Below are 23,792 nucleotides of genomic sequence, written 5' to 3'. Positions count from 1 at the left end.
AGGGGGAAGGGGGGAGAAAAGGGAAAAAGGGGAGAAAAGGAAAAAGGGGAAGAAAAAGGGGGAAAGGGGGAGAAAATGGAAAAAGGAGAGAAAAGGAAAAGGAAAAGGGGGAAGAAAAAGGGGGAAAGGGGAGAAAATGGGGAAAGGGAGAGAAAAGGAAAAGGGGGAGAAAATGGGGGAGAAAATGGAAAAAGGGGGGAAAAGGAAAAGGAAAAGGGGGAAGAAAAAGGGGGAAAGGGGGAGAAAATGGAAAAAGGGGAGAAAAGGAAAATGGGAAAAGGGGGAGAAAAGGAAAATGGGAAAAGGGGGAGAAAAGAAAAAAGGAAAAGAGGGGAGAAAAAGGGGGAGAAAATGGGGGAGAAAATGGAAAAAGGGGGGAAAAGGAAAAGGAAAAGGGAGGAGAAAAAGGGGGAGAAAAGGAAAATAGGGGAGAAAAAGGGTAAAAGGGGCAGAAAATGGAAAAAGGGGGGGAAAGGAAAAGGAAAAGCTGAGAAAAGAAACCTGAAAAGCCAGGCTGGAGCATCTCATTGATTGCAGAGAAGGCAGATAAGGGGCTTTATCTGGGATGTCTCGGTCTGGAAAAGAGAAATTGAAGGATGTTTTTTGTCTGGACATCCCACCCTGGGCTGCAGGATCCTCCAGCAGCCTGGGCTCTTATCAGCCCTGCTTTGGTATTGCTGACAGTCTCCTGCAGGCCAAAAAAAGGAGGAAAAAATCAATGGTTTATCAGCTCCAGGCTGCCACATCAAACGTCTTTTCAAGGGGCTTCCCCTCCCTTTGGCAGCTCCAGGGGTGAGGGAGGGACAGGAGATCCTGGGATGGAATTTGTCCGTAAATTGGGTGTGAATTCTGGCACCTTCCCACCCTGCAGCTCCTTAAATACCCACAAAAAACCCAAATATGGAGCAAAAAATCCAGATTTGGGGCTGTGAACTGCCTGGCTCCTGTGGGAGCACACCTGGGCCAGGTGAGGGCAGGGACAGGAGCTCCTGAGCTGGAATGTGTCCACAAATTTGGAATTTCTGGCATCTTAAACCCTGCAGTTCCCAAATACCCACCAAAAAAAACTCTAAATATGGAGCAAAATATCCAAATTTGGAGCTGTGCACTGCCTGGTTCCTGTGGGAGCACACCTGGGCCAGGTGAGGGCAGGGACAGGAGCTCCTGAGCTGGAATGTGTCCACAAATTTGGAATTTCTGGCATCTTAAACCCTGCAGTTCCCAAATACCCACCAAAAAAAACTCTAAATATGGAGCAAAATATCCAAATTTGGAGCTGTGCACTGCCTGGTTCCTGTGGGAGCACACCTGGGCCAGGTGAGGGCAGGGACAGGAGCTCCTGAGCTGGAATGTGTCCACAAATTTGGAATTTCTGGCATCTTAAACCCTGCAGTTCCCAAATACCCACCAAAAAAAACTCTAAATATGGAGCAAAATATCCAAATTTGGAGCTGTGCACTGCCTGGTTCCTGTGGGAGCACACCTGGGCCAGGTGAGGGCAGGGACAGGAGCTCCTGAGCTGGAATGTGTCCACAAATTTGGAATTTCTGGCATCTTAAACCCTGCAGTTCCCAAATACCCACCAAAAAAAACTCTAAATATGGAGCAAAATATCCAAATTTGGAGCTGTGCACTGCCTGGTTCCTGTGGGAGCACACCTGGGCCAGGTGAGGGCAGGGACAGGAGCTCCTGAGCTGGAATGTGTCCACAAATTTGGAATTTCTGGCATCTTAAACCCTGCAGTTCCCAAATACCCACCAAAAAAAACTCTAAATATGGAGCAAAATATCCAAATTTGGAGCTGTGCACTGCCTGGTTCCTGTGGGAGCACACCTGGGCCAGGTGAGGGCAGGGACAGGAGCTCCTGAGCTGGAATGTGTCCACAAATTTGGAATTTCTGGCATCTTAAACCCTGCAGTTCCCAAATACCCACCAAAAAAAACTCTAAATATGGAGCAAAATATCCAAATTTGGAGCTGTGCACTGCCTGGTTCCTGTGGGAGCACACCTGGGCCAGGTGAGGGCAGGGACAGGAGCTCCTGAGCTGGAATGTGTCCACAAATTTGGAATTTCTGGCATCTTAAACCCTGCAGTTCCCAAATACCCACCAAAAAAAACTCTAAATATGGAGCAAAATATCCAAATTTGGAGCTGTGCACTGCCTGGTTCCTGTGGGAGCACACCTGGGCCAGGTGAGGGCAGGGACAGGAGTTCCTGAGCGGGAATTTGTCCATAAATTTGAAATTTCTGACATCTTAAACCCTGCAGTTCCCCAAATACCCACCAAAAAAAACTCTAAATATGGAGCAAAATATCCAAATTTGGAGCTGTGAACTGCCTGGTTCCTGTGGGAGCACACCTGGGCCAGGTGAGGAGCTCCTGAGCTGGAATTTGTCCATAAATTGGGAGTGACTCCTGGCACCTTCCCACCCTGCAGCTCCTCAAATATCCACAAAAAAAACCTCCTAAATATGGAACAAAATATCCAAATTTGGGGCTGTGCACTGCCTGGTTCCTGTGGGAGCACACCTGGGCCAGGTGAGGAGTTCCTGAGCTGGAATTTGTCCATAAATTTGGAATTTCTGGCATCTTAAACCCTGCAGCTCCCCAAATATCCACAAAACAACCCAAATATGGAGCAAAAAACCGAAATTTGGGGCTGTGAACTGCCTGGCTCCTGTGGGAGCACACCTGGGCCAGGTGAGCCCAAGGACAGGGGTTCCTCAGGTGGAATTTGTCCACAAATTTGGAATTTCTGGCATCTTAAACCCTGCAGCTCCCCAAATACCCACCAAAAAACCCCCAAATTTGGATAATTTGGAGCTGTGAACTGCGAGCTGTGAGATTCCCAGCCCGAGCTGCTCTGGGTTTTCCCTCCGTGCCTCTTTGTTTCTGTTTTTGTCTGAGCTTTCCTATGAGAATGTTTGAGCTTGTTTATCTGTTTCAGCTGAAAAACTCCACAAGCCCCAGCAAAATGCTAATAAGAAGCATTAGCTGCAGTTAATTGTGATCCTCATAATTATCTCCTGCTACAGCACCAACCCTGAGAACAGCAGGATGGATGCCAGAGATAATCAGACAGAAGATCTGGGGGGAAAAACATTGAATTTTCTTATCCAAATTAAGATTTTTTTTTTTTCTTTTGGATTGATTACCTCACTAAATATTTGCTGTTGAGAGCGAAGCAGGCTGGTTCTGGTGAGGGCTGCAGAGGGAAAATGATGGGTTCTCAATTATTTACAGCCTTGCTTGGCTGCCTGAGTGTGCACCAGGAATGCAAAGGGAATTTTTGCTGTCGCCGGGAATTTCCACGGAGATTTTTCACCGGGAATAAAACACAGCCAGCGACGAGGGGGGGGGAAATTCTGCCCAGCCCAGGCTCCAAAATCTGCTCTGTGATAAATGGAGCTGTCAGCCAGGCTTGGTGATCACATCCACAGCACCCCAAACTCCCTGAGTTTGCAGAGCAGGAGTAAATGTTGGCTTGGCACGAAGCTTTGGGGTCAGCAGGTGAGAAATGCAGAAATCTCATTATTGAATGCATCAGTTTTTGTCCCAGCCTGGTTTCTATTCTCTTACATAGAATATATTCCCTTATATATGTCCCAGTTTGTCCCGGTGGAACCCAGTCGATTCCAGTATCCCCCAGAGGATCTCAATTTCTCCCAGCAGATCCCAGTAGATCCCAGTATCCCCCAGTAGTTCTCAGTAGATCTCAGTAGCTCCCAGTGGATTCTGGTATCCCCCAGTGGATCCCAGTAGATCCCGGTATTCCCCAGTGGATCTCCGTATTCCCAAGTGGATCCCAGTATTCCCAAGTAGATCCCAGTATCCTCCAGTAGATCTCAGTAGCTCCAGTGGATTCTGGTATCCCCCAGTGGGTCCCAGTGTCCCCCAGTGGATCCCAGCAGATCCCAGTGTCCCCCAGCGGATCCCGGCGGGTGCCCGGGGCTCCTGACCGGGGCAGGGGCCGCTTTCCCCGCTCCCCCGGTCCGGTCCCTCTCCCCCGGTCCAGCCCCGCTCTCCCGGTCCGGTCCCTCTCTCCCGGTCCGGTCTCTCTCCCCCGGTCCGGTCTCTCTCTCCCGGTCTGGTCCCGCTCCCCCGGTCCGGTCCCGCTCCCGCTCCCCCGGTCCGGTCCCTCTCCTGTATATTCCCTTATATTATATATAATACATTATATATTAATATAATTAACATAATATAATATAATATAATATAATATAATATACAGCATATATTCCCATTATATTCCCAGTATCTCCCAGTGGATCCCAGCTTCTCCCAGTGGATCCCAGCAGATCCCGAGAGCTCCTCTCAGATTGCAGTGGGTCCCAGTATCTCCTGGTGGAACTGTTTCTCCCAGTGGATCCCAGTATCCCCAGGGGATCCCAGTGGGTCCCGACAGCTCCTGACAGATCCCAGTGGATCCCAAGAGCTCCTCTCAGATCCCAGTATCTCCCAGTGGGTCCCAGTATCCCCCAGTGGATCCCTGTGGGTCCCAACAGCTCCTGACAGATCCCAGTGGATCCCAAGAGCTCCTCTCAGATCCCAGTATCTCCCAGTGGGTCCCAGTATCCCCCAGCAGATCCCAGTGGGTCCCCGTGGCTCCTCTCAGATCCCAGCAGATCCCAGCACCCCCAGTGGATCCCAGTATCCACCAGTAGATCCCCGTGTCCCCCAGTAGATCCCAGTTTGTCCCGGTGGAACCCAGTCGATTCCAGTATCCCCCAGAGGATCTCAATTTCTCCCAGCAGATCCCAGTATTATCCCCCAGTGGATCCCAGTATCCCCAGTAGATCCCAGTAGATTCTGGTATCCCCCAGTGGATCCCAGTATCCCCCAGTGGATCCCAGTATATCCCAGCGCCCCGCAGAGGATCCCCATATCTCCCAGTGGGTCCCAGTGGGTCCCAGTGTCCCCCAGCGGATCCCGGCGGGTGCCCCGGGCTCCTGGCCGGAGCAGGGGCCGCGTTCCCCGCTCTCCCGGTCCGGTCCCTCTCCTCGGTCCGGTCCCGCTCCCCCGGTCCGGCCCCGCTCCCCGGCCTTTGTCCGGGCCGGCCCCGGCCCCGTCCCCATGGAAACCCGGCGGGGCCCGGCGGAAAGGGCCGGGCGGAGGCACAAAGGAGCGGAGCGGGGCGGGACGGGCACGGCCGGGCCTGGGGCCGCGTCCTGCTCCGGGAACAGCGGCGGGAAACACCGGGAACTGCTCCGGGAACTGCTCCGGGAACACCGGGAACTGCTCCGGGGAACAACAGCGGGAAACACCGGGAACTGCTCCGGGAACTGCACCGGGAACTGCTCCGGGGAACAACCCCGGGAAAACCGGGAACTACACCGGGAACAAACTGCTCCGGGAACACCGGGAACTGCTCCGGGAACAACAGCGGGAAACACCGGGAACTGCTCCGGGAACACCGGGAACTGCTCCGGGAACTGCTCCGGGGAACAACCCCGGGAAAACCGGGAACAGCGGGGAACACCGGGGAACAACTCCGGGGAACTACACCGGGAACAGCGGGGAACAACTCCGGGGAACCCCAGGAAACAACCCCCGTAAAACACCGGGAACAGCGGGAAACAACACCGGGGAACAACCCGGGGAAGCACTGGGGACACCGAGAAGCCCCGGAAACACCGTGAACCAAGCCCGGGAACACCGGGGAGCACCGGGAACACCGGGAAGCACCGGGAAACAACCCCGGGAAGCACTGGGGACACCGAGAAGCCCCGGGAACACCGTGAACCAAGCCCGGGAACACCGGGGAGCACCGGGAACACCGGGAAGCACCAGGAAACAACCCCGGGAAGCACTGGGGACAACGAGAAGCTCCGGGAGCACCGTGAACCAAGCCCGGAAACGCCGTGAACACCGAGAAGCAGCCCCGGGAACACCGGGGAACACCGTGAAGCATGCCCGAAAACACCGAGGAACACCGTGAACACCGAGAAGCAGCCCCGGGAGCACCGGGGAACCCCGGGAACACCGCGAAGCAGCCCCGGAGCACCGGGAACACCGGGAACACCGGGAACACCGAGAAGCAGCCCCGGGAACACCGGAGAACACCGTGAACACCGTGAACCAAGCCCGAAAACACCGAGGAACACCGTGAAGCAGCCCCGGGAACACCGGGGAACACCGGGGGCACCGGGAAGCAGCCCCGGGAACACCGGGAGCACCGTGAACACCGAGAAGCAGCCCCGGGAGCACCCCCGGCACCGAGAAGCAGCCCCAGGAACACCGGGGAACCCCGGGAACACCGAGAAGCAGCCCCGGGAACACCGGGAGCACCGTGAACACCGAGAAGCAGCCCCGGGAGCACGGGGGAACACCGGGAACCCCGGGAACACCGAGAAGCAGCCCCGGGAGCCCCGGGAGCCCCGGGAGCACCGCGAAGCAGCCCCGGGAACACCGGGAGCACCGAGAAGCAGCCCCGGGAGCACCGGGAATCCCGGGAACACCGCGAAGCAGCCCCGGGAACACCGTGGCGGCCCGGCCCAGCCCTGAGGGTGAGGCGCGGCCTGCGCGGGACGGGCCGTGAGGGGAGCGGAAGAAGCGCCCGCGTGAGGGGAGTTTTGTGAGGAAAGCAGCCCCGGGAACACCGGGAGCACCGGGAACACCGCGAAGCAGCCCCGGGAGCACCGTGAACACCGCGAAGTAGCCCCGGGAACACCGGGAGCACTGAGAACACCGTGAAGCAGCCCCGGAGCAGCGAGGGCGGCCCGGCCCAGCCCTGAGGGTGAGGCGCGGCCTGCGCGGGACGGGCCGTGAGGGGAGCGGAAGAAGCGCCCGCGTGAGGGGAGTTTTGTGAGGAAAACGTTCCAAAAGTGAAATGCTGAGGGTGGGAGGTGGCGGCGGTGGGAAGGGAAGGTTTTCCAGCGACTGAAGAGGCTCCGAGAGCGCTGGAGAGGGAGTTTGGAGAAGGTGTGGGACAAAGGGGACGGGTTTAAACTGGGGGAGGGGAGGTTTTTGGGATTTTGGGAAGAAATTCGTCCCTGTGAGGGCGGAGAGGGCTTGGCACGGGTTATTCCAGGGGTGCCTCATCTCTGGAAGTGTCCAGGGCCAGGCTGGACAGGGCTTGGAGCAACCTGGGATCATGGAAGGTGGCCCTGGCCATGGGGGATCCCTGCCCACGTAAAGGATCACCCTGGATCCCTTCCCACCCACAGGATCACCCTGGATCCCTTCCCACCCACAGGATCACCCTGGATCCTTTCCCACCCAGAGGATGATCCTGGATCCCTTCCCACCCAAAGGATCATGCTGGATCCTTTCCCACCCTGAGGATAATCTTGGATCCCTTCCCACACAGAGGATCACCCTGGATCCCTTCCCACCCTGAGGATCACCCTAGATCCCTTCCCACCAAAGGATCACCGTGGATCCCTGCCCACACAGAGAATGATCCTGGATCCCTTCCCACACAGAAGATGATCCTGGATCCCTTCCCACCAAAGGATCACCGTGGATCCCTGCCCACACAGAGAATGATCCTGGATCCCTTCCCTCCCACAGGATCACCCTGGATCCTTTCCCACCCTGATGATCATCTTGGATCCCTTCCCACCCACAGGATCACCCTGGATCGCTGCCCACACAGAGGATCACCCTGGATCCTTTCCCACCCAGAGGATGATCCTGGATCCCTTCCCACCCAAAGGATCATCCTGGATCCTTTCCCACCCTGATGATCATCTTGGATCCCTTCCCACACAAAGGATCACCCTGGATCCCTTCCCACCCTGAGGATCATCCTGGATCCCTTCCCACCCTGAGGATCATCCTGGATCCCTTCCCACCCTGAGGATCATCCTGGATCCCTTCCCACCCTGAGGATCATCCTGGATCCCTTCCCACCCTGAGGATCATCCTGGATCCCTTCCCACCCTGAGGATCATCCTGGATCCCTTCCCACCCTGAGGATCATCCTGGATCCCTTCCCACCCTGAGGATCATCCTGGATCCCTTCCCACCCAAAGGATCATCCTGGATCCTTTCCCACCCTGATGATCATCTTGGATCCCTTCCCACACAAAGGATCATCCCGGATCCCTTCCCACCCAGAGGGTGATCCTGACAGAAATCTGGCGTTCTCATCAGCTCAGGCTCCTGGTCCTTTGCTGAGTTTGGTGCAGTCAGGGCCGAGGGGAGCTCCAGGCAGGAGGAATCCCTCCTGACCCCTGGTTGCAGGGACGTGGCTGCCCAGAGAGCCACAGCCATTCTTCTGAGAGTTTCTGCCGTTTCATTCATCACCTCCAGATGTTCTGCCTGCTGCTGACTTCAGAGCAGGCTCTCTTGAGGTGCAGCCCCCCAAAATCGTATTGAAAGCTGGTGTCTTCATCCCCCAGGAGGAGCACACGGTCTCCCAGGGCTGTGGGAGATTTTTCTCATCCTTTAGAGCTTTTTTTCCTGTGACATTTTTAAACACAGCCTTTGCTCACCTTGCAGATGGGTGTTTTCTGGACTTTTGAGTTTTCTCCAGGTCCCAGTGTGATCACAGTTGGTTCACAGAGGGATTTATTTCAAGGATTATCAATTCACTGGGTTATCTTTTGCAGCAGGAAGGGTTTTTCTGATAAAAGTTCAACCCCTGCCTTCTTTCCCACCACTCCAAAGTGGATTTTGCTTGTCGAGACCACCGTAAAGCTTTCCACGAGCAAAAGGATCACCAAACTGGGTTTGCATTCGGTGTGCTGAGGTTGTCAGAGCTGTGCCTCCTCTCTTCAGCACCACACAACTTCACAGCTCACTTTGGGCAGAAATCATCTCTTTTCCAGCCCTCGAGGGAGGCAGGGATTTGGCACAGAATGGGATTTTAGCCATGAGCACAGAGGTGCCCCAGCCTGAGGCAGGAAGGACAGGCACTGAGGAAAGCAGGGATGCAGCAGGAGCTTGAACACACCTGGTGTGATATCTAAACATGGGTGTTTGGGGGGATTTATCCTCAGTTTTGAGGTCCTGGTTCCACTGGGGGGTGAATATTCTCTTTATTCCTGCTCTGGGCTGTTCTCCCCCAGGAAGAGCTGCCTGAGCCTCAGCTCACACTGACCTCGAGGCAAAAGCTCCCTGTATCAGGGAATTCCTCCTCTTGGATTGCACTTAACATCTCCCCTTTCATGGGAATTGGGGGGGTTTAGCCTCAGTTTTGAGGTTCTGGTTCCATTGGGGGGTGAATATTCTCTTTATTCCTGCTCTGGGCTGTTCTCCCCCAGGAAGAGCTGCCTGAGCTCCAGGTCACACTGACCTCGAGTCAAAAGCTGTTTGTGTCAGGGAATTCCTCTTTTGGGACTACACTTAACATCTCCCCTTTCACAGGAACCGAGGGTGTGTTTGGGAGAGAACAACAGCCTGAAATTTGTTCCATCCAGCCATTCCAAATGTGCCATTCCCAGCCTGAAATTCGTTCCTTTCAGGGATTCCAAATTCCCAGCAGCGACTCCGTGCCAGAGTTTGATCCATTGTTAATAGGTCAGTGGCTGTAAATGGACCTTTCCTGTTGTTTTGACATCTGTCTTCATTTTTTTCCCCCCAATGTTTCTTCATTAAACCCCTGATTGACAGCTTGCTGAAAGGAAACCCACGGTAGCTGCTTTCCCTTTCACTCCTCTGCTCAACCCTCGTTTTCCCACCCCGACAAGCAGAGCTCCCCTCACCACCGAGCTAAATCCTCTTTCATCTTTATCCCTTGCCTTCTGCAGCGAGGAGAGGATGCTGTGATGCTGCCGAGATGCAGCGAGGAGCTCTGCTCCAGGATTTAGCTCTGCCCAGAGCGCCGGGGATGCTGCGGAAAGGTTGCCAGAGAGGCGGATACCAGCCTGCATCCAGCTTTTTGCTGCATCCCTGCTGCCGAGCCAGATATGGATCATCCCTGGGATTATTCCTGCCTGTCCCCGCGCAGGGAGGGGACTCTGGAGGTGCTGCTGTGCCAGGGGGGTGTCGATGGGCGCCGGACCCTGCGGGCGCTGTGGATTTTTCAGTTCTGGAGCCGACGCTCCCCTCACGGTGAGGTCTCTGTGGCGCAATGGACGAGCGCGCTGGACTTCTAATCCAGAGGTTCCGGGTTCGAGTCCCGGCAGAGATGATCTCCAGGCAGGTGTCTCTTTTATTTTAGGGCCATTTCCCTCAGAGATGATCCCCAGGCAGGTGTCTCTTTATTTTGCTGCCATTTCCCTCAGAGATCTTCTCCAGGCAGGTGTCTCTTTTATTTTGGTTCCATTCCCCTCAGAGATCATCTCCAGGCAGGTGTCCCTTTGCTTTTAGGTCCATTCCCCTCAGAGATGATCCCCAGGCAGGTGTCCCTTTTATTTTAGTGCCATTCCCCTCTGAGATGATCTCCAGGCAGGTGTCTCTTTATTTTAGGGCCTTTCCCCTCAGAGATGGTCCCCAGGCAGGGCCATTTCCCTCAGAGATCTTCTCCAGGCAGGTGTCTCTTTTATTTTGGTGCCATTTCCCTCAGAGATCATCTCCAGGCAGGTGTCCCTTTTCTCTTAGTGCCATTTCCCTCAGAAATCATCCCCAGGCAGGTGTCCCTTTGCTTTTAGGGCCATTTCCCTCTGAGATGATCTCCAGGCAGGGCCATTTCCCTCAGAGATCATCCCCATGCAGGTGTCTCTTTTATGTTGGTGCCATTTCCCTCAGAGATGATCTCCAGGCAGGTGTCTCTTTATTTTAGGGCCATTCCCCTCAGAGATGATCTCCAGGCAGGTGTCTCTTTATTTTAGGGCCATTCCCCTCAGAGATGATCTCCAGGCAGGGCCATTTCCCTCAGAGATCATCCCCATGCAGGTGTCTCTTTTATGTTGGTGCCATTTCCCTCAGAGATGTTCTCCAGGTGTCCCTTCCCTTGTTCCCTTTGGTTTCTCCTCCAAGCAGGTGTTTTAACCCCACATTTCCCCCTCAGTAAATCCCATTTTTGATTCCTTCTTCCCTAAGGGATGTTCTGTGGTCTCCAGCAGGGCCCAGCTGGAGGGAAGCAGGTCAGAACCTTCTGGTGGCATTTCCTGTGATAAATGGGGTCATTTTTTTTCACATGTGTGGCCAGAGAAATGTAGGTCTCTGATCTGAGTGTCCACCCTGGTAAATTTGGGTAACTCAGTGCTTCCTGCCCAGACACCTGAAATGGTTTTAAACGACCAGAGGGCAGAATTAAAAACAAATAAAATTATTAAATGCTTTCCTGGGAACCCTAGAGCCAACAGAAACAGTGGGATGATCCCATGGCAACCCTAGAACTGACAAAAATGTTGGAATGCCCCTCTGGAAATCCTAAAGCAAACAAAAATGGTGGAATGATCCTGCGGTGACCCCAGAACCCACAGAAATGGTAAAATGCTCCTCTGGAACCCAGGAACTGGAAAAAAAAAAAGGTGGAATTCTCCTCTGGTGTCTCCAGAACCAAGAAAAAATGTGGAATGGTCCACTGGAAATGCTAGAACTGGCAAAAAGGGTGGAATTCTACCATGGCAACCTTAGAAACAAACAAAACCAGTGGGATGATCCCATGGCAACCCTAGAACCAACAAAAACAATGGAATAATCCCATGGCAACCCTAGAACTGGCAAAAGTGGTGGAATGTTCCTCTGGAAAACCTAGAGCCAGCAAAAAATGGTGGGATGGTCCTGTGGTGACCCCAGAACCCACAGAAGTGGTGGAATGCTCTTCTGGAAATCCTAGAACTGACAAAAATGGTGGAATTCTCCTCTGGCAATCCTAGAATTTAAAAAAAATAAAATTATAAAATGTTCCTCTGGAAAACCTAGAGCCAACAAAAACGGTGGAATGGTCCTGTGGTGACCCTAGAACTGACAAAAATGGTGGGATGCTCCCCTGGAAATCCTAAACCCAACAAAACCAATGGAATGCTTGTCTGACAACCCTAGAACCAAGAAAAACTCTGGAACGTTCCCCTGCTATCCCTAAAATCAGCAAAAAACTCTGGAATATTCCTCTGCCATCCCTAAAACCAGCAAAAAAACTCTGGAATTTTCCCCTGCCATCCCTAGAACCAAGAAGAGCTCTGGAATGTCACCCTGCCATCCCTAGGATCAAGAAAAGCTCTGGAACATTCCCCTGCCATCCCTAAAATCAACAAAAAACTCTGGAATATTCCTCTGCCATCCCTAAAACCAAGAAAAACTCTGGAATTTTCCCCTGCCATCCCTAGAACCAAGAAAAACTCTGGAATGTCACCCTGCCATCCCTAAAAGCAAGAACTCTGGAATGTTCCCCGGCCATCCCTAAAACCATGAAAAACTCTGGGATTTCCCCTGCTATCCCTAAAATCAACAAAAGCTCTGGAATGTTCCCTGGCCATCCCTAGAACCAAGAAAAGCTCTGGAATGTTCCCCTGCCATCCCTAAAACCAACAAAAACTCTGGAATGTCACCCGGCCATCCCTAAAAGCAAGAACTCTGGAATGTTCCCCGGCCATCCCTAAAACCAAGTAAAACTCTGGAATGTTCCCCTGCTATCCCTAAAATCAACAAAAACTCTGGAATGTTCCCTGGCCATCCCTAGAACCAAGAAAAGCTCTGGAATGTTCCCCTGCCATCCCTAAAACCAGCCCAAAATGGTGGAATTCTCCCTGGAATCTCCTTTCCCAGGAGCTCTGGATGCTTCCTCCTGCCCCATGGACAATAAAACCCAGCAGGTTGGACACCTCTGCTTCTCCCCCCTTCACCCCCCACTCCAAACAGGGGCTGTGACATGGGGGGGACACTTTGTGCCCCCGATCCTCCAGGGATTTTTAACCCTTGTGGCTTCCCAGAGCCAGCAGGGATCGGGGTGGGAAAGGTGTTGGGCTCCCCCAGGAGCTCCCAGGGTTTGGGGTTCAGGTTTATTTAGGTTTATCCCTAAATAGATTAATCATTTCTGGGTGATTGTTCATGGTGGGGGGGGACAAAACCCCCCGGGCTGGGGGTCTGGGGGGTCTCTGCCCACACCAGGAGCCCAGGGGCTGCACTTCAGGGGGCAACAAAAATATGGGCAGGGCGGGGGTCTTTGGTGTCCTGGGGTCTCTCTGGGATTTTGGGGGTCTCCAGAGTATGGGGCAGTGAAGGTGGGGGGGGTTTCTGGATGTTGGGGGGGTCTCTGGAGCCCTGGGGAATGGGGAGGGGGGTTTCCTCTGTGTGGGATTGGGAAGGAGAAGGGTCTCCACTGCCCTCCTGGGGGATGGAAGTGGGGGTCTCTGTTGAGGGTGGGAGTCTCTGAGGGTCTCCAGAGTATGGGGCAGTGACAGTGAGGGGTCTCTGGAGTGTGGGGTGCTCCAGAGACCCCAAGGCTGAGGCTTCAGAGACCCCAAAGGTTCAGAAGCTCCACGAGGTGAAGAGGGGTCTGCCTTGTCCTGCTGGATTGACGTGGGGGTCTCTGCTGGGTGGGATGATGGAGGAGTGGGGGTCTCCACGGGATGATGTTTCCCGAGGCGGTTCCTGGGCCGTTCCTGGGCGGTCTCGGGGCGGTACCGGGGCTGTTCCGGGGCGGTCCCGGGGCGGTTCCAGGGCAGTACCGGGGCGGTTCCAGAGGCAGTTCCCGGGCGGTCCCGGGGCGGTTCCAGGGCAGTACCGGGGCTGTTCCGGGGCGGTGCCGTGGCCGGGGCCGGTCGCGCCATGGCCGCCGCTGCGGGGCTGGCGCTGCTGGCGCTGCTGGCGGCGGCCGGGGCCGAGCGGAGCCGGAAGGTGAGCGGGGCTCGGGGCCACCGGGGCCACTGGGGCTACCGGGGCTACCGGGGCCACCGGGCCGGGTGCGGAGCTCGGAGCTCGTCCCGCGTTGCGGCGGTGGCTGAGCGCCCCCCGTGTCCCCTCCTGGGGATCTCGGGATGTCCAGCGGGGACACGCGGGTCACCCAGAGCGGGTGACACGGGGACATCCAGGTGGGTGGGGTGGGACAGTGTGCTCGCCCAGGTAAAGAAGTTCTTGCCTCGTGCTGAAGGGAAACTTTTGGGATGGTTTGTGGGATGGAAACTTTTGGGGTGGTGTGTGGGACGTAAACTTTTGGGATGGTGTGTGGGATGGAAACTTTTGGGTCGGGGCGGTACCGGGGCTGTTCCGGGGCGGTCCCGGGGCGGTTCCAGGGCAGTACCGGGGCGGTTCCAGAGGCAGTTCCCGGGCGGTCCCGGGGCGGTTCCAGGGCAGTACCGGGGCTGTTCCGGGGCGGTGCCGTGGCCGGGGCCGGTCGCGCCATGGCCGCCGCTGCGGGGCTGGCGCTGCTGGCGCTGCTGGCGGCGGCCGGGGCCGAGCGGAGCCGGAAGGTGAGCGGGGCTCGGGGCCACCGGGGCCACTGGGGCTACCGGGGCTACTGGGGCTACCGGGGCCACCGGGCCGGGTGCGGAGCTCGGAGCTCGTCCCGCGTTGCGGCGGTGGCTGAGCGCCCCCCGTGTCCCCTCCTGGGGATCTCGGGATGTCCAGCGGGGACACGCGGGTCACCCAGAGCGGGTGACACGGGGACATCCAGGTGGGTGGGGTGGGACAGTGTGCTCGCCCAGGTAAAGAAGTTCTTGCCTCGTGCTGAAGGGAAACTTTTGGGGTGGTGTGTGGGATGTAAACTTTTGGGGTGGTGTGTGGGACGTAAACTTTTGGGATGGTGTGTGGGATAGAAACTTTTGGGATGGTTTGTGGGATGGAAACTTTTGGGATGGTTTGTGGGATAGAAACTTTTGGGATGGTTTGTGTTCTCGGGGGGTGCTGTCCAGAGCAGGGGCTGGGCTGGACCCCCCGGTCCTGCTGGGGTCCAGCTTTGAGGGGTTTGGGGGGACAAGGGTCTCCCACGTGGGGCTGGAGCTGAGGCAGCCCTTGCTCTGTCCTGGGTGACCCTGCCCTGCCACCCCCTGTCCTGCGGGGACATGTCCCAGGGCCACCCGTGTCTGTCCCTTGTCTCCCCTTTGTCCTAATGCAGTGGGACCAGCATGGCTGTGGGAAGGGAAGGGAAGGGAAGGGAAGGGAAGGGAAGGGAAGGGGCTGGGGAATGGAAGGGCCTTTAGGATGGGAAGGGGCTCTGGGGTGGGAAGGGGCTGTGGAAGGGAAGGGCCATTAGGATGGGAAGCAGCTCAAAGCTGTGAAATGCTGACCGGGCGTGTTGAGCAACAGCAGGGCTGCAGAGTCACGGGAGCAGAGGCAGCTGCAATGTCCCATCCCCCTGGCACGCTGGGGTTGTCCTGCAGGGCTCAGAGCCACCCCCAGCCCTGTCCCTGTCCCTGCCCCGCAGGTGTCCATGGAGTACAACCCTGGCTGGAACAGCTCCTCTGTGAACCTGCTGCACGTGCGGGCAGTGGGGCCTGAGGACACCCTGCACTACGTGTGGAGCAGCATCGGGGCCCCTTCTGTGCTCCTGGTGGCCACCAAGAGCCCCAGCAGTGCCCTGAGGGTCAACTGGACCCAGCTGCTGTCACCCAATCCTGCTGGAGCCATCTGGATCGACCCTCCCGACAGCGTGGTCTATTCCACAGCCGTGGTTTTCACCAAGGTACTGCTGGCAAGGGGCTGCTCTGGGGGTGCAGAGGGTCCCTGGGCAGCTTCCCAGCTCCAGGGAAATCCCCTCCATTCCCATTCCCATCCAGGGAAGTGTCTGAGCTGCTTGGCTGAGGCAGCTCTGCCTCAAGTGGATCGCGGATCTCCCGTCCCGCCGGTGCTCCCAGCCCCTCTCCCCTCCCTTCCCTGCAGCTGTTCGAGTTCAGCGAGGCCAAACCTTCGGGGGAGCTCTTCTACCCCACCTACGAGCTGTCGGAGTTCTCCTGGGACAGCCTCAACCACACCCTGAACCACACGGCGCTGACGGCCGAGCTCAGCGGGGCCCCGGCCACCGACCCCGGCGGCGCCTTCGCCAACGGCAGCCTGGCATTGCGGGTGTGCCCAGGGGCTGGGGACACGGGCAGGGGGCTGGGGACACGGGCAGGGGGCTGGGGACACGGGCAGGGGCTGGGGACACGGGCAGGGGGCTGGGGACACGGGCAGGGGGCTGGGGACATGTCCAGGGGGCTGGGGACATGGGCAGGGGGCTGGGGACACGGGCAGGGTCTGGGGACATGTCCAGGGGGCTGGGGACATGTCCAGGGGTCTGGACATGGGCAGGGGCTGGGGACATGTCCAGGGGGCTGGACATGGGCAGGGGACAGAGAGCACATCCAGGGGACAGGGGACATGTCCAGGGGGTTGGGGACATGGGCAGGGGACAGGGAACATATCCAGGGGACAGGGGTCTTGTCCAGGGGGTTGGGGACATGGGCAGGGGTCTGGGGACATGTCCAGGAGGCTGGGGACGGGGACAGGGGACATGTCCAGGGGGCAGAGAGCATGTCCAGGTCACAGGCCCTCTGTCCCTCACTGTCCCCTGTCCCTCACTGTCCTTCTGTTCTTCACTGTCCCTGTGCCCCATGTCCCTCACTGTCCCTCTGTCCTGTGTCACTCTGTCCCTCTGTCCCCTGTCCCTCGCTGTCCCCTGACCCCTGCTGTCCCTCTACCCTGTGTCCCCCTGTCCCTCACTGTCCCCCACTGTCCCTATGCCCCGTGTCCCTCTCTGTCGCCTGTACCTCTCTGTCCCCCTGTCCCATGTCTCTCTGTCCCTCTGTCCCTCACTGTCCCCGTGCCCCGTGTCTCTCTGTCCCCTGTCCCCTCTGTCCCTCTCTGTCCCCGTGCCCCGTGTCCCTCTGTCCCTCACTGTCCCCGTGCCCCGTGTCTCTCTGTCCCCTGTCCCCTCTGTCCCTCTCTGTCCCCGTGCCCCGTGTCCCTCTGTCCCTCACTGTCCCCGTGCCCCGTGTCTCTCTGTCCCCTGTCCCCTCTGTCCCTCTCTGTCCCCGTGCCCCGTGTCCCTCTGTCCCTCACTGTCCCCGTGCCCCGTGTCTCTCTGTCCCCTGTCCCCTCTGTCCCTCTCTGTCCCCGTGCCCCGTGTCCCCCCGTGTCCCCGTGTCCCCCAGGTGACAGCCTACGAGGCGGCAGGCCGTGCCGGGGAGCTGCCCAGGCTGCTGCACACGGCGGACAGCTCTCAGCTGCAGTTCATCCTGGCCGGGGTGGCTCCCCGGGGGAACGGCTCCCGCTTCCTGCTGCAGCTGGCCACGGTGGAGCCGGCGGGGGCGGCGCGGCGCCTGCACACCGACCGCTCCATCGACGACGAGTACACCCCCAGCGTCTTCCAGGTGAGCCAGGGCAGCCCTCAGTCAGTCAATTGATTGATCAATTAACCAATATGTTCATTGATATTAGTCTACTTAATAGAGTGATATGAGATAGGTCAATATAAATCAATAGAAGTGATATTAGCCTGTCTAATATGCTGGGCTCCATCGACGACGAGTACACCCCCAGCGTCTTCCAGGTGAGCCAGGCTGCCCTCAGGGAGTTAATGGATTGATCAATTAACCAATCTGTTCATTGATATTAGTCTACTTAATAGAGTGATATGAGATAGGTCAATATAAATCAATAGAATTGATATTAGCCTGTCTAATATACTGCGCTCTATCGACGACGAGTACACCCCCAGCGTCTTCCAGGTGAGCCAGGGCAGCCCTCAGTCAGTCAATTGATTGATCAATTAACCAATATGTTCATTGATATTAGTCTACTTAATAGAGTGATATGAGATAGGTCAATATAAATCAATAGAAGTGATATTAGCCTGTCTAATATGCTGGGCTCCATCGACGACGAGTACACCCCCAGCGTCTTCCAGGTGAGCCAGGCTGCCCTCAGTCAATTAACTGATTGATCAATTAACCAGTCTGTTCGTTGACATTAATATATCCAATAGATTGGCATTAGATAGATTAATATCAATTAATAGAATTGATCTAATATGCTGCATTCCATCAATGACGAGTACACCCCCAGCGTCTTCCAGGTGAGCCAGGGCAGCCCTCAGTCCATTAATAGATTGATTAATTAACCAGTCTGTTTGTTGATATTAGTCTACTTAATAGAGTGATATGAGATAGGCTAATATCAATTCTATTGACTTATATTGATCTATCTAATATGCTGTGCTCCATCAATGATGAGTACACCCCCAGCGTCTTCCAGGTGAGCCAGAGTGGGCCTCAATTGGTTAATTGATTGATTAATTAATGAATTTGTTCATTGATATTAGTATATCCAATAGATTGGCATTAGATAGATTAATATCAATTAATAGAATTGATCTAATATGCTGCATTCCATCGACGACGAGTGCACCCCCAGTGTCTTCCAGGTGAGCCAGGGCAGCCCCCAGTCAATTAACTGATTGATCAATTAACCAATCTGTTCATTGATATTAGTCTAGCTAATATCAATCTATTAGCTAGATTAATATCAATCTATTAGATCAATATCAATTAATAGATTGATTAATCTATCTTTATTAAGAAACCCCTTGTTTTCATAGCCAGTTATAATACAAGTTGACCTAATTGATCCTCTAATTAAAACACCATCACCACTGGCTAGTTAAGAAACCACCCTTTGGCAAACAAATCTCCATAGCCCATTCCACGTGTTCACAACACCAGGTGCAGCAAGTTTAGATAAGAATTGTTCCTCATTCTTTGATCTTCTCACAGCCTTTCCTCTTCCTCTGACCTTCTCATGGCCTTTCCTCTGCTCTTCTCCCAGCTTTTCCTCTTCCTCTGCTCTTCTCCCAGCTTTTCCCTTTGCTCTTCTCACAGCCTTTCCCTTTTCCCTTTTCTCGGCTTTTCTCAGAGCCTTTCCCTTTCCCTTTCCTGACCTTCTCACAGCCTTTCCCTTTCCCCTTTCCCCTGCTCTTCTCTCAGCCTTTCCCTTTCCCTTTCCCTTTCCCCTGCTCTTCTCCCAGCCTTTCCCTTTCCTCTGCTCTTCTCCCAGCTTTTCCTCTGTTCTTCTCACAACCTTTCCCTTTTCTTTGCTCTTCTCCCAGCCTTTCCCTTTCCTGACCTTCTCACAGCCTTTCCCTTTCCCTTTTCCCTGTTCTTCTACAGCCTTTCCCCTTTCCCCTGCTCTTCTCCCAGCTTTTCCTCTGTTCTTCTCTCAGCCTTTCCCTTTCCCTTTTCCCTGCTCTTCTCCCAGCCTTTCCCTTTCCCCTGCTCTTCTCTCAGCCTTTCCCTTTCCCTTTCCCCTGCTCTTCTGCCAGCCTTATCCCTGGCAGAGCTCTGTTTCCCTCAGTGCCCCGGGCTGACCCCGCTGTCCCTGTCCCAGGTGCTGTCCCTGCTGGCAGAGCCCCCCAACAGCAGCTCCCCGCTGCCCTTCCTGCAGTGGAAGGCTGTGGCCTACGGCTCGCGGAGCCCGCGGCGCGAGGACAGCATCCAGTGCAGGGCCCAGGGGCTGTCCCTGGCCAACGGGAGCCTGCCCGGGGCCAGCGTGCTCCAGGCCTTCTTTGGGGACACCTGGCACAGCAGCTGCACCGTCAGCGCCCTCAATGTGTCCTTTGGGGGAGAGGAGGGACAGGTGTACCAGGAGAGGAGGTACCTCAGCTGGTGAGTGGGGCTCAGGGGGCTGAGGGGTCTGGGGGGATGCTGCTGGTCACTAGGGATGGTCTGAGGGGATGTTCCTGGTCACTAAGGATGGGCAGAGGGGCCTGAAGGGTCTGGGGGATGTTGCTGGGCACTGAAGATGTGCAGAGGGGTCTGAGGATATGCTGCTGGTCACTCACAATGTGCAGAAGAGTCTGAGGGGATGTTCCTGGTCACTGAAGATGTGCTGAGGTGTCTGGAGGGTCTGAAAGGATATTGCTGGTCACTGAAGATGTGCAGAGGGGTCTCAGGGGATGCTGCTGGTCACTAAGGATGGGCACAGGGGTCTGGAGGGTCTGAGGAATGCTGCTGGTCACTAACAATGTGCTGAAGGGATGCTCCTGGTCACTAAGGATGTGCAGTTTGGGGACTGTTTAGTAACAATCTCCATTCCCAAGTCAGAGTTCCCCTGCAATCCTGCAGCAAATACCCCACAGAAATTCCTCGAGGAGCCTCATCTTGTCCTGACCCTCTGGGCTGGGCAATGCCCAGGGGCTCAGGACAGAGCCCACCCCTGTGCTGAGGTGTTCCCTCCCCCGCAGGTCGGTGCTGCTGGGTTTCGGGGAGCCCCCCAAGGACACTTTCTCGCCGCTGGTGATCTCCATCACGGCCGTGGCGCTGGGCACGCCGCTGGCCATGCTGCTGCTGGGCAGCTGCCTGCTGCTGCTGGCACACAGGCGGCGCTACTCGGAGTACGAGCCCATCAACTGAGGGGGCCGGGCCCGGGAGACCCCCGGGACGGAGGGGAGGGGAGGGCCCAGGTCCCACTCCCGGGTCCTCCTCCCCGGGATTCCCGGATTGCCTTCTGGGAATGGCCGTGGAGACCCCCGGGACCCTCCCCTCCATTCCTGGATCCTCCCATTCCCGGAATTCCCGGATTCTCTTCCCGGGAATGGCCGTGGAGACCCCCGGCATCCTCCCCTCCATTCCTGGATCCTGCTACTCCCGGATTCTCCTCGCCGGGATTCCCGGATTCCCCTCCTGGGAGTGGCCGTGGAGACCCCCGGGACCCTCCCCTCCATTCCTGGATCCTCCCATTCCCGGAATTCCCGGATTCTCTTCCCGTGAATGGCCGTGGAGACCCCTGGGACCCTCCCCTCCCCTCCCGGGTCCTCCCATTCCCGGATTCTCCTCGCCGGGATTCCCGGATTCCCTCCCGGGAGTGGCCGTGTTCGCTGCCGTCCCCTCTGCCCCCCAGGGGACCCGGGTGACACTTGCAGGTGCCAGCCTCGCCCCTGCCGGTGTCCCGCTCCTGCGCTCCCTGCCCGGGTTTTTCCTGATCCACGCAGCAAAGGGAAGCGATGGGGGGAGTTTGGTCAGGAAAATCCTCCTCCTCTTCTTCCTCCTCCTTTTCTCCTGCTCCTTTTCTCCTTCTCTTCCTCTTCTTCTTCTCTTCCTCCTCCTTTTCTCCTCCTCCTCCTCCTTCTTCTCTTTCTCCTCTTCTCCTCCTCTTCCTCCTCCTGCTTTTCTCCTTCTCCTTTTCTCCTTCTCTTCCTCTTCTTTTCCTCCTCCTCATTTTCTCCTCTTCCTCCTCCTTTTCTCCTTCTCTTTCTCCTCTTCTTCCTCTTCCTCCTCTTTCTCCTCCTTTTCTCCTTCTCTTCCTCCTTTTCTCCTTCTTTTCCTCTTCTTCGTCTCCTCCTCTTCTCCTCTTCTTGTTCTCTTCCTCCTCTTCTTCTCCTCCTCCTCCTTCTCTTCCTCCTTTTCTCTGTCTTTTCCTCTTCTTCTTCTCCTCTTCCTCCTCCTCTTCTCCTTGTTCTCTTCCTCCTCCTCCTCTTCTCCTCCTCCTCCTTCTCTTCCTCCTTTTCTCCTCCTCCTCCTCCTCCCCAGGGACACAACCACTGCTGCCAGGGCCTGTCTCCAGTGCCCTTGCAGCTCCATCCCCTCCCTGCTGGGCACAGGGGACACCCAGGGCCACCTGCCAGCAGCCGCTGCAGCTCAGGTGTGTCCTGGGGGGCTGCTCCAGCCAGGATTCTGCCCCTGGCCCCCCCAGGGCTGGGCCCCGGGGGCTCCTCACAGGGACCTGGGGTCTCCGGGCGCTCCGTCACTCACTCGTCTGCAACCAAATAAAGTGGATTTCTAGACACAGACTGCCGTGGGACTGCTGTCCTGGGGCTGGGGGCGAGGAGGGAGCTCATGGCAGGCTTGGGAGGGTGCTGGAGCTGGGCAGGGGCCTGGACTGGGAACTCCCTGTGCTCCTTTCTGGGGTCCCCAGCACAGAGGAGCAGTCACTGAATCTGCCTCCATGTCCTCAGAAGGCTGATAATATTATTATTATAATATTATACTGTGATAGGACATGATATGATATATTAATTCTATTAATTATATTATATTTATAATATTTATTATAATTATTATATTAATGGTATGATATGGCATGATATATGATATTATATTACATTATATTGTATTACATTGTATTATTATATACATATAATAATATGTATATATATTATATACATATGTACATATATTATATTATATTATATTATATTAATTATATTTATTATATTATATTACATACTATGTTATATATAATATATACTACATTATATATACTATATCATAAGTATATGTAATATAATAATTCTATTATATTCTTATATATAATATAAGAATATATATAATATATAGTATATTATATATATTATATACTTTATAATATGAACACTATTAAAACTATACTAAAGAAAGGAGACATCAAAAGGCTTAACAAGAATAATTATAGGAATTCTAAGGATAATAATTAACAAGAATTAATAATAAAAACTCGAGACTCCTCAGAGAGTCGCTCACAGCTTGGCTGTGTTTGGCCATGAAGTAAAAACCATTCACGTGTTGGGTAAACAACCTCCAAAGCAATAAAACACAGAGAAACTGAGGCCTCTCAGCTTCCCAGGAGAAAACCCTGGGCGAGGATTTTCTTTTTCCAGAAAATACGATGGTGGCACAGAGGGATCAACCCCTGGCACCCCAAAATCCGGCCTGGGAGCGTTGTCCAAGCTCTGCTGGAGCTCTGGGGGCACAAACTTCTCCTGAACCCACCCAAACCCCCCGGCCCAGCTCCAGCTCTGTCCCTGCTCAGGGGGGGAGCTGTGTGAGGGTCGTGTCCTGAAAGAGGAACAGGCGAAAATGGAAAAAAAACCAAAGAAAAACCCAGCGGAAAGCGCCAAAGTTCCTTTTGGGCGCTGCAGAGCAGGAACGGCAGGGGAGGGTCCCTGGGGAGGGGGCTGTGGGTGTAGAGCAGGGAACTGAGGGGTCTGGGGGCAGATTGAGGGGTCTGGGGGCAGGATGAGGGGTCTGGGGGGGAAAAGGATGAGGGGTCTTCAGGCAGCGCCCGGGGCCCCTCAGCCCCGCGGTTCCTGTACCGGCGGCAGCGCCACTGCGCATGTGCGGAGCCTGGAGTGCAGTACCGGCCTTTGGCCACCGGGCGGCGGCAGCGCCCTGCGGGCGGTCCGTGTGCGGGGCGGGGCCCGCTCGGGAGCATGGCACCGCCCCCGGCACCGCCCCCGGTACCGCCCCTGGCACCGCCCGTGGTACCGCCCCGGTACTGCCCCCGGCACCGCCCCCGGTACCGCCTCTGCTCCGGGACCCCGGTACCGACCCCGGTACCGACCTTGGTCCGGGACCACGGTACCGACCCTGGTACCGACCCCGGTACCGCCTCTGGTACCGACCCTGGTACCGACCCCGGTACCGCCTCTGCTCCGGGATACCGGTACCGAGCCCGGTACCGCCCCCGATACCGCCTTTGGTACCGCCTTTGGTCCAGGATACCGGTACAGAGCCCGGTACCGCCTTTGGTACCGCCTTTGGTCCGGGATACCGGTACCGAGCCCGGTACCGCCTTTGGTACCGCCTTTGGTCCAGGATACCGGTACAGAGTCCGGTACCGCCTTTGGTACCGCCTTTGGTCCAGGATACCGGTAGCGACCCAGCACCGCCCCGGGTGCACTGGGAGCTCCCTGGGGCACACTGGGAGGCACTGGGAGCCGTGGGTGCGGGGCAGTACCGGGGCAGTGACCGCGGGGCCGTGCCCGGGCGGTACCGGGGCGGTACCGGGGCAGTACCGGGGCAGTACCGGGTCACTGGGCGCGGGGCCGTGCCCGGGCGGTACCGGGGCGGTACCGGGGCAGTGACCGCGGGGCCGTGCCCGGGCGGTACCGGGGCGGTACCGGGGCAGTACCGGGGCAGTACCGGGTCACTGGGCGCGGGGCCGTGCCCGGGCGGTACCGGGGCGGTACCGGGGCAGTGACCGCGGGGCCGTGCCCGGGCGGTACCGGGGCGGTACCGGGGCAGTACCGGGGCAGTACCGGGTCACTGGGCGCGGGGCCGTGCCCGGGCGGT

General features: G+C 56.1%; 1 protein-coding gene, 2 long non-coding RNA genes and 1 other non-coding gene across 10 annotated transcripts in view; 3 read left to right on the top strand and 1 right to left on the bottom strand.

Moving 5' to 3' along the window:
• The window catches only part of LOC121362761, a 6,795-nt gene extending 2,106 nt beyond the window's left edge, over positions 1-4,689 (bottom strand). Inside the window, exons 1-2 of one of the 2 annotated variants that reach the window (XR_005956570.1) lie at positions 4,230-4,689; positions 502-575 (exon numbers count right to left, since the gene is read on the bottom strand). This is a non-coding gene — a long non-coding RNA (uncharacterized LOC121362761). Of the gene's footprint in view, positions 1-501; positions 576-3,155; positions 3,479-4,229 lie in introns of those variants that run through there. The other variant, XR_005956571.1, reaches the window with a different exon arrangement.
• A 1,794-nt stretch (positions 4,690-6,483) lies between these two features.
• On the top strand, positions 6,484-10,746 carry LOC121362762. Of its 3 annotated transcripts, none has more exons than XR_005956575.1 (3): positions 6,484-6,506; positions 9,313-9,465; positions 9,696-10,746. It is a non-coding gene; the product is annotated as an uncharacterized LOC121362762 (long non-coding RNA). The 3 variants fall into 3 exon arrangements; XR_005956573.1 differs by lacking the exon at positions 6,484-6,506 and adding an exon at positions 6,588-6,736; XR_005956574.1 differs by lacking the exon at positions 6,484-6,506 and adding an exon at positions 6,588-6,804.
• Positions 10,005-10,078, top strand: TRNAR-UCU. Its single transcript has one exon. It is a non-coding gene; the product is annotated as a tRNA-Arg (tRNA).
• A 2,841-nt stretch (positions 10,747-13,587) lies between the features above and the next one.
• Positions 13,588-20,892, top strand: LOC121362763 (glycosylated lysosomal membrane protein). Of its 4 annotated transcripts, none has more exons than XM_041484543.1 (7): positions 13,588-13,671; positions 15,197-15,454; positions 15,652-15,834; positions 16,902-17,120; positions 19,132-19,409; positions 19,988-20,180; positions 20,532-20,892. In XM_041484543.1, the coding sequence occupies exons 1-6, from the start codon at positions 13,603-13,605 to the stop codon at positions 20,154-20,156; spliced, it is 1,176 nt and encodes a 391-aa protein (XP_041340477.1). In that variant the 5' UTR covers positions 13,588-13,602; the 3' UTR covers positions 20,157-20,180; positions 20,532-20,892. The 4 variants fall into 4 exon arrangements, with proteins under 4 accessions (XP_041340477.1, XP_041340476.1, XP_041340475.1 ...); XM_041484542.1 differs by lacking the exon at positions 13,588-13,671 and adding an exon at positions 14,094-14,243 and having other exon boundaries at positions 19,988-20,176; positions 20,447-20,892; XM_041484541.1 differs by lacking the exon at positions 13,588-13,671 and adding an exon at positions 14,094-14,243.
• The last annotated feature ends 2,900 nt before the right edge of the window (positions 20,893-23,792 follow it).

This window comes from Pyrgilauda ruficollis, unplaced genomic scaffold (genome assembly GCF_017590135.1).
Source record: "Pyrgilauda ruficollis isolate IOZ18807 unplaced genomic scaffold, ASM1759013v1 scaffold668, whole genome shotgun sequence".
Taxonomy (NCBI): domain Eukaryota; kingdom Metazoa; phylum Chordata; class Aves; order Passeriformes; family Passeridae; genus Pyrgilauda; species Pyrgilauda ruficollis.
Note: the sequence above shows the minus strand (reverse complement) of the source record. Positions and strands in the feature narration are given on the sequence as shown.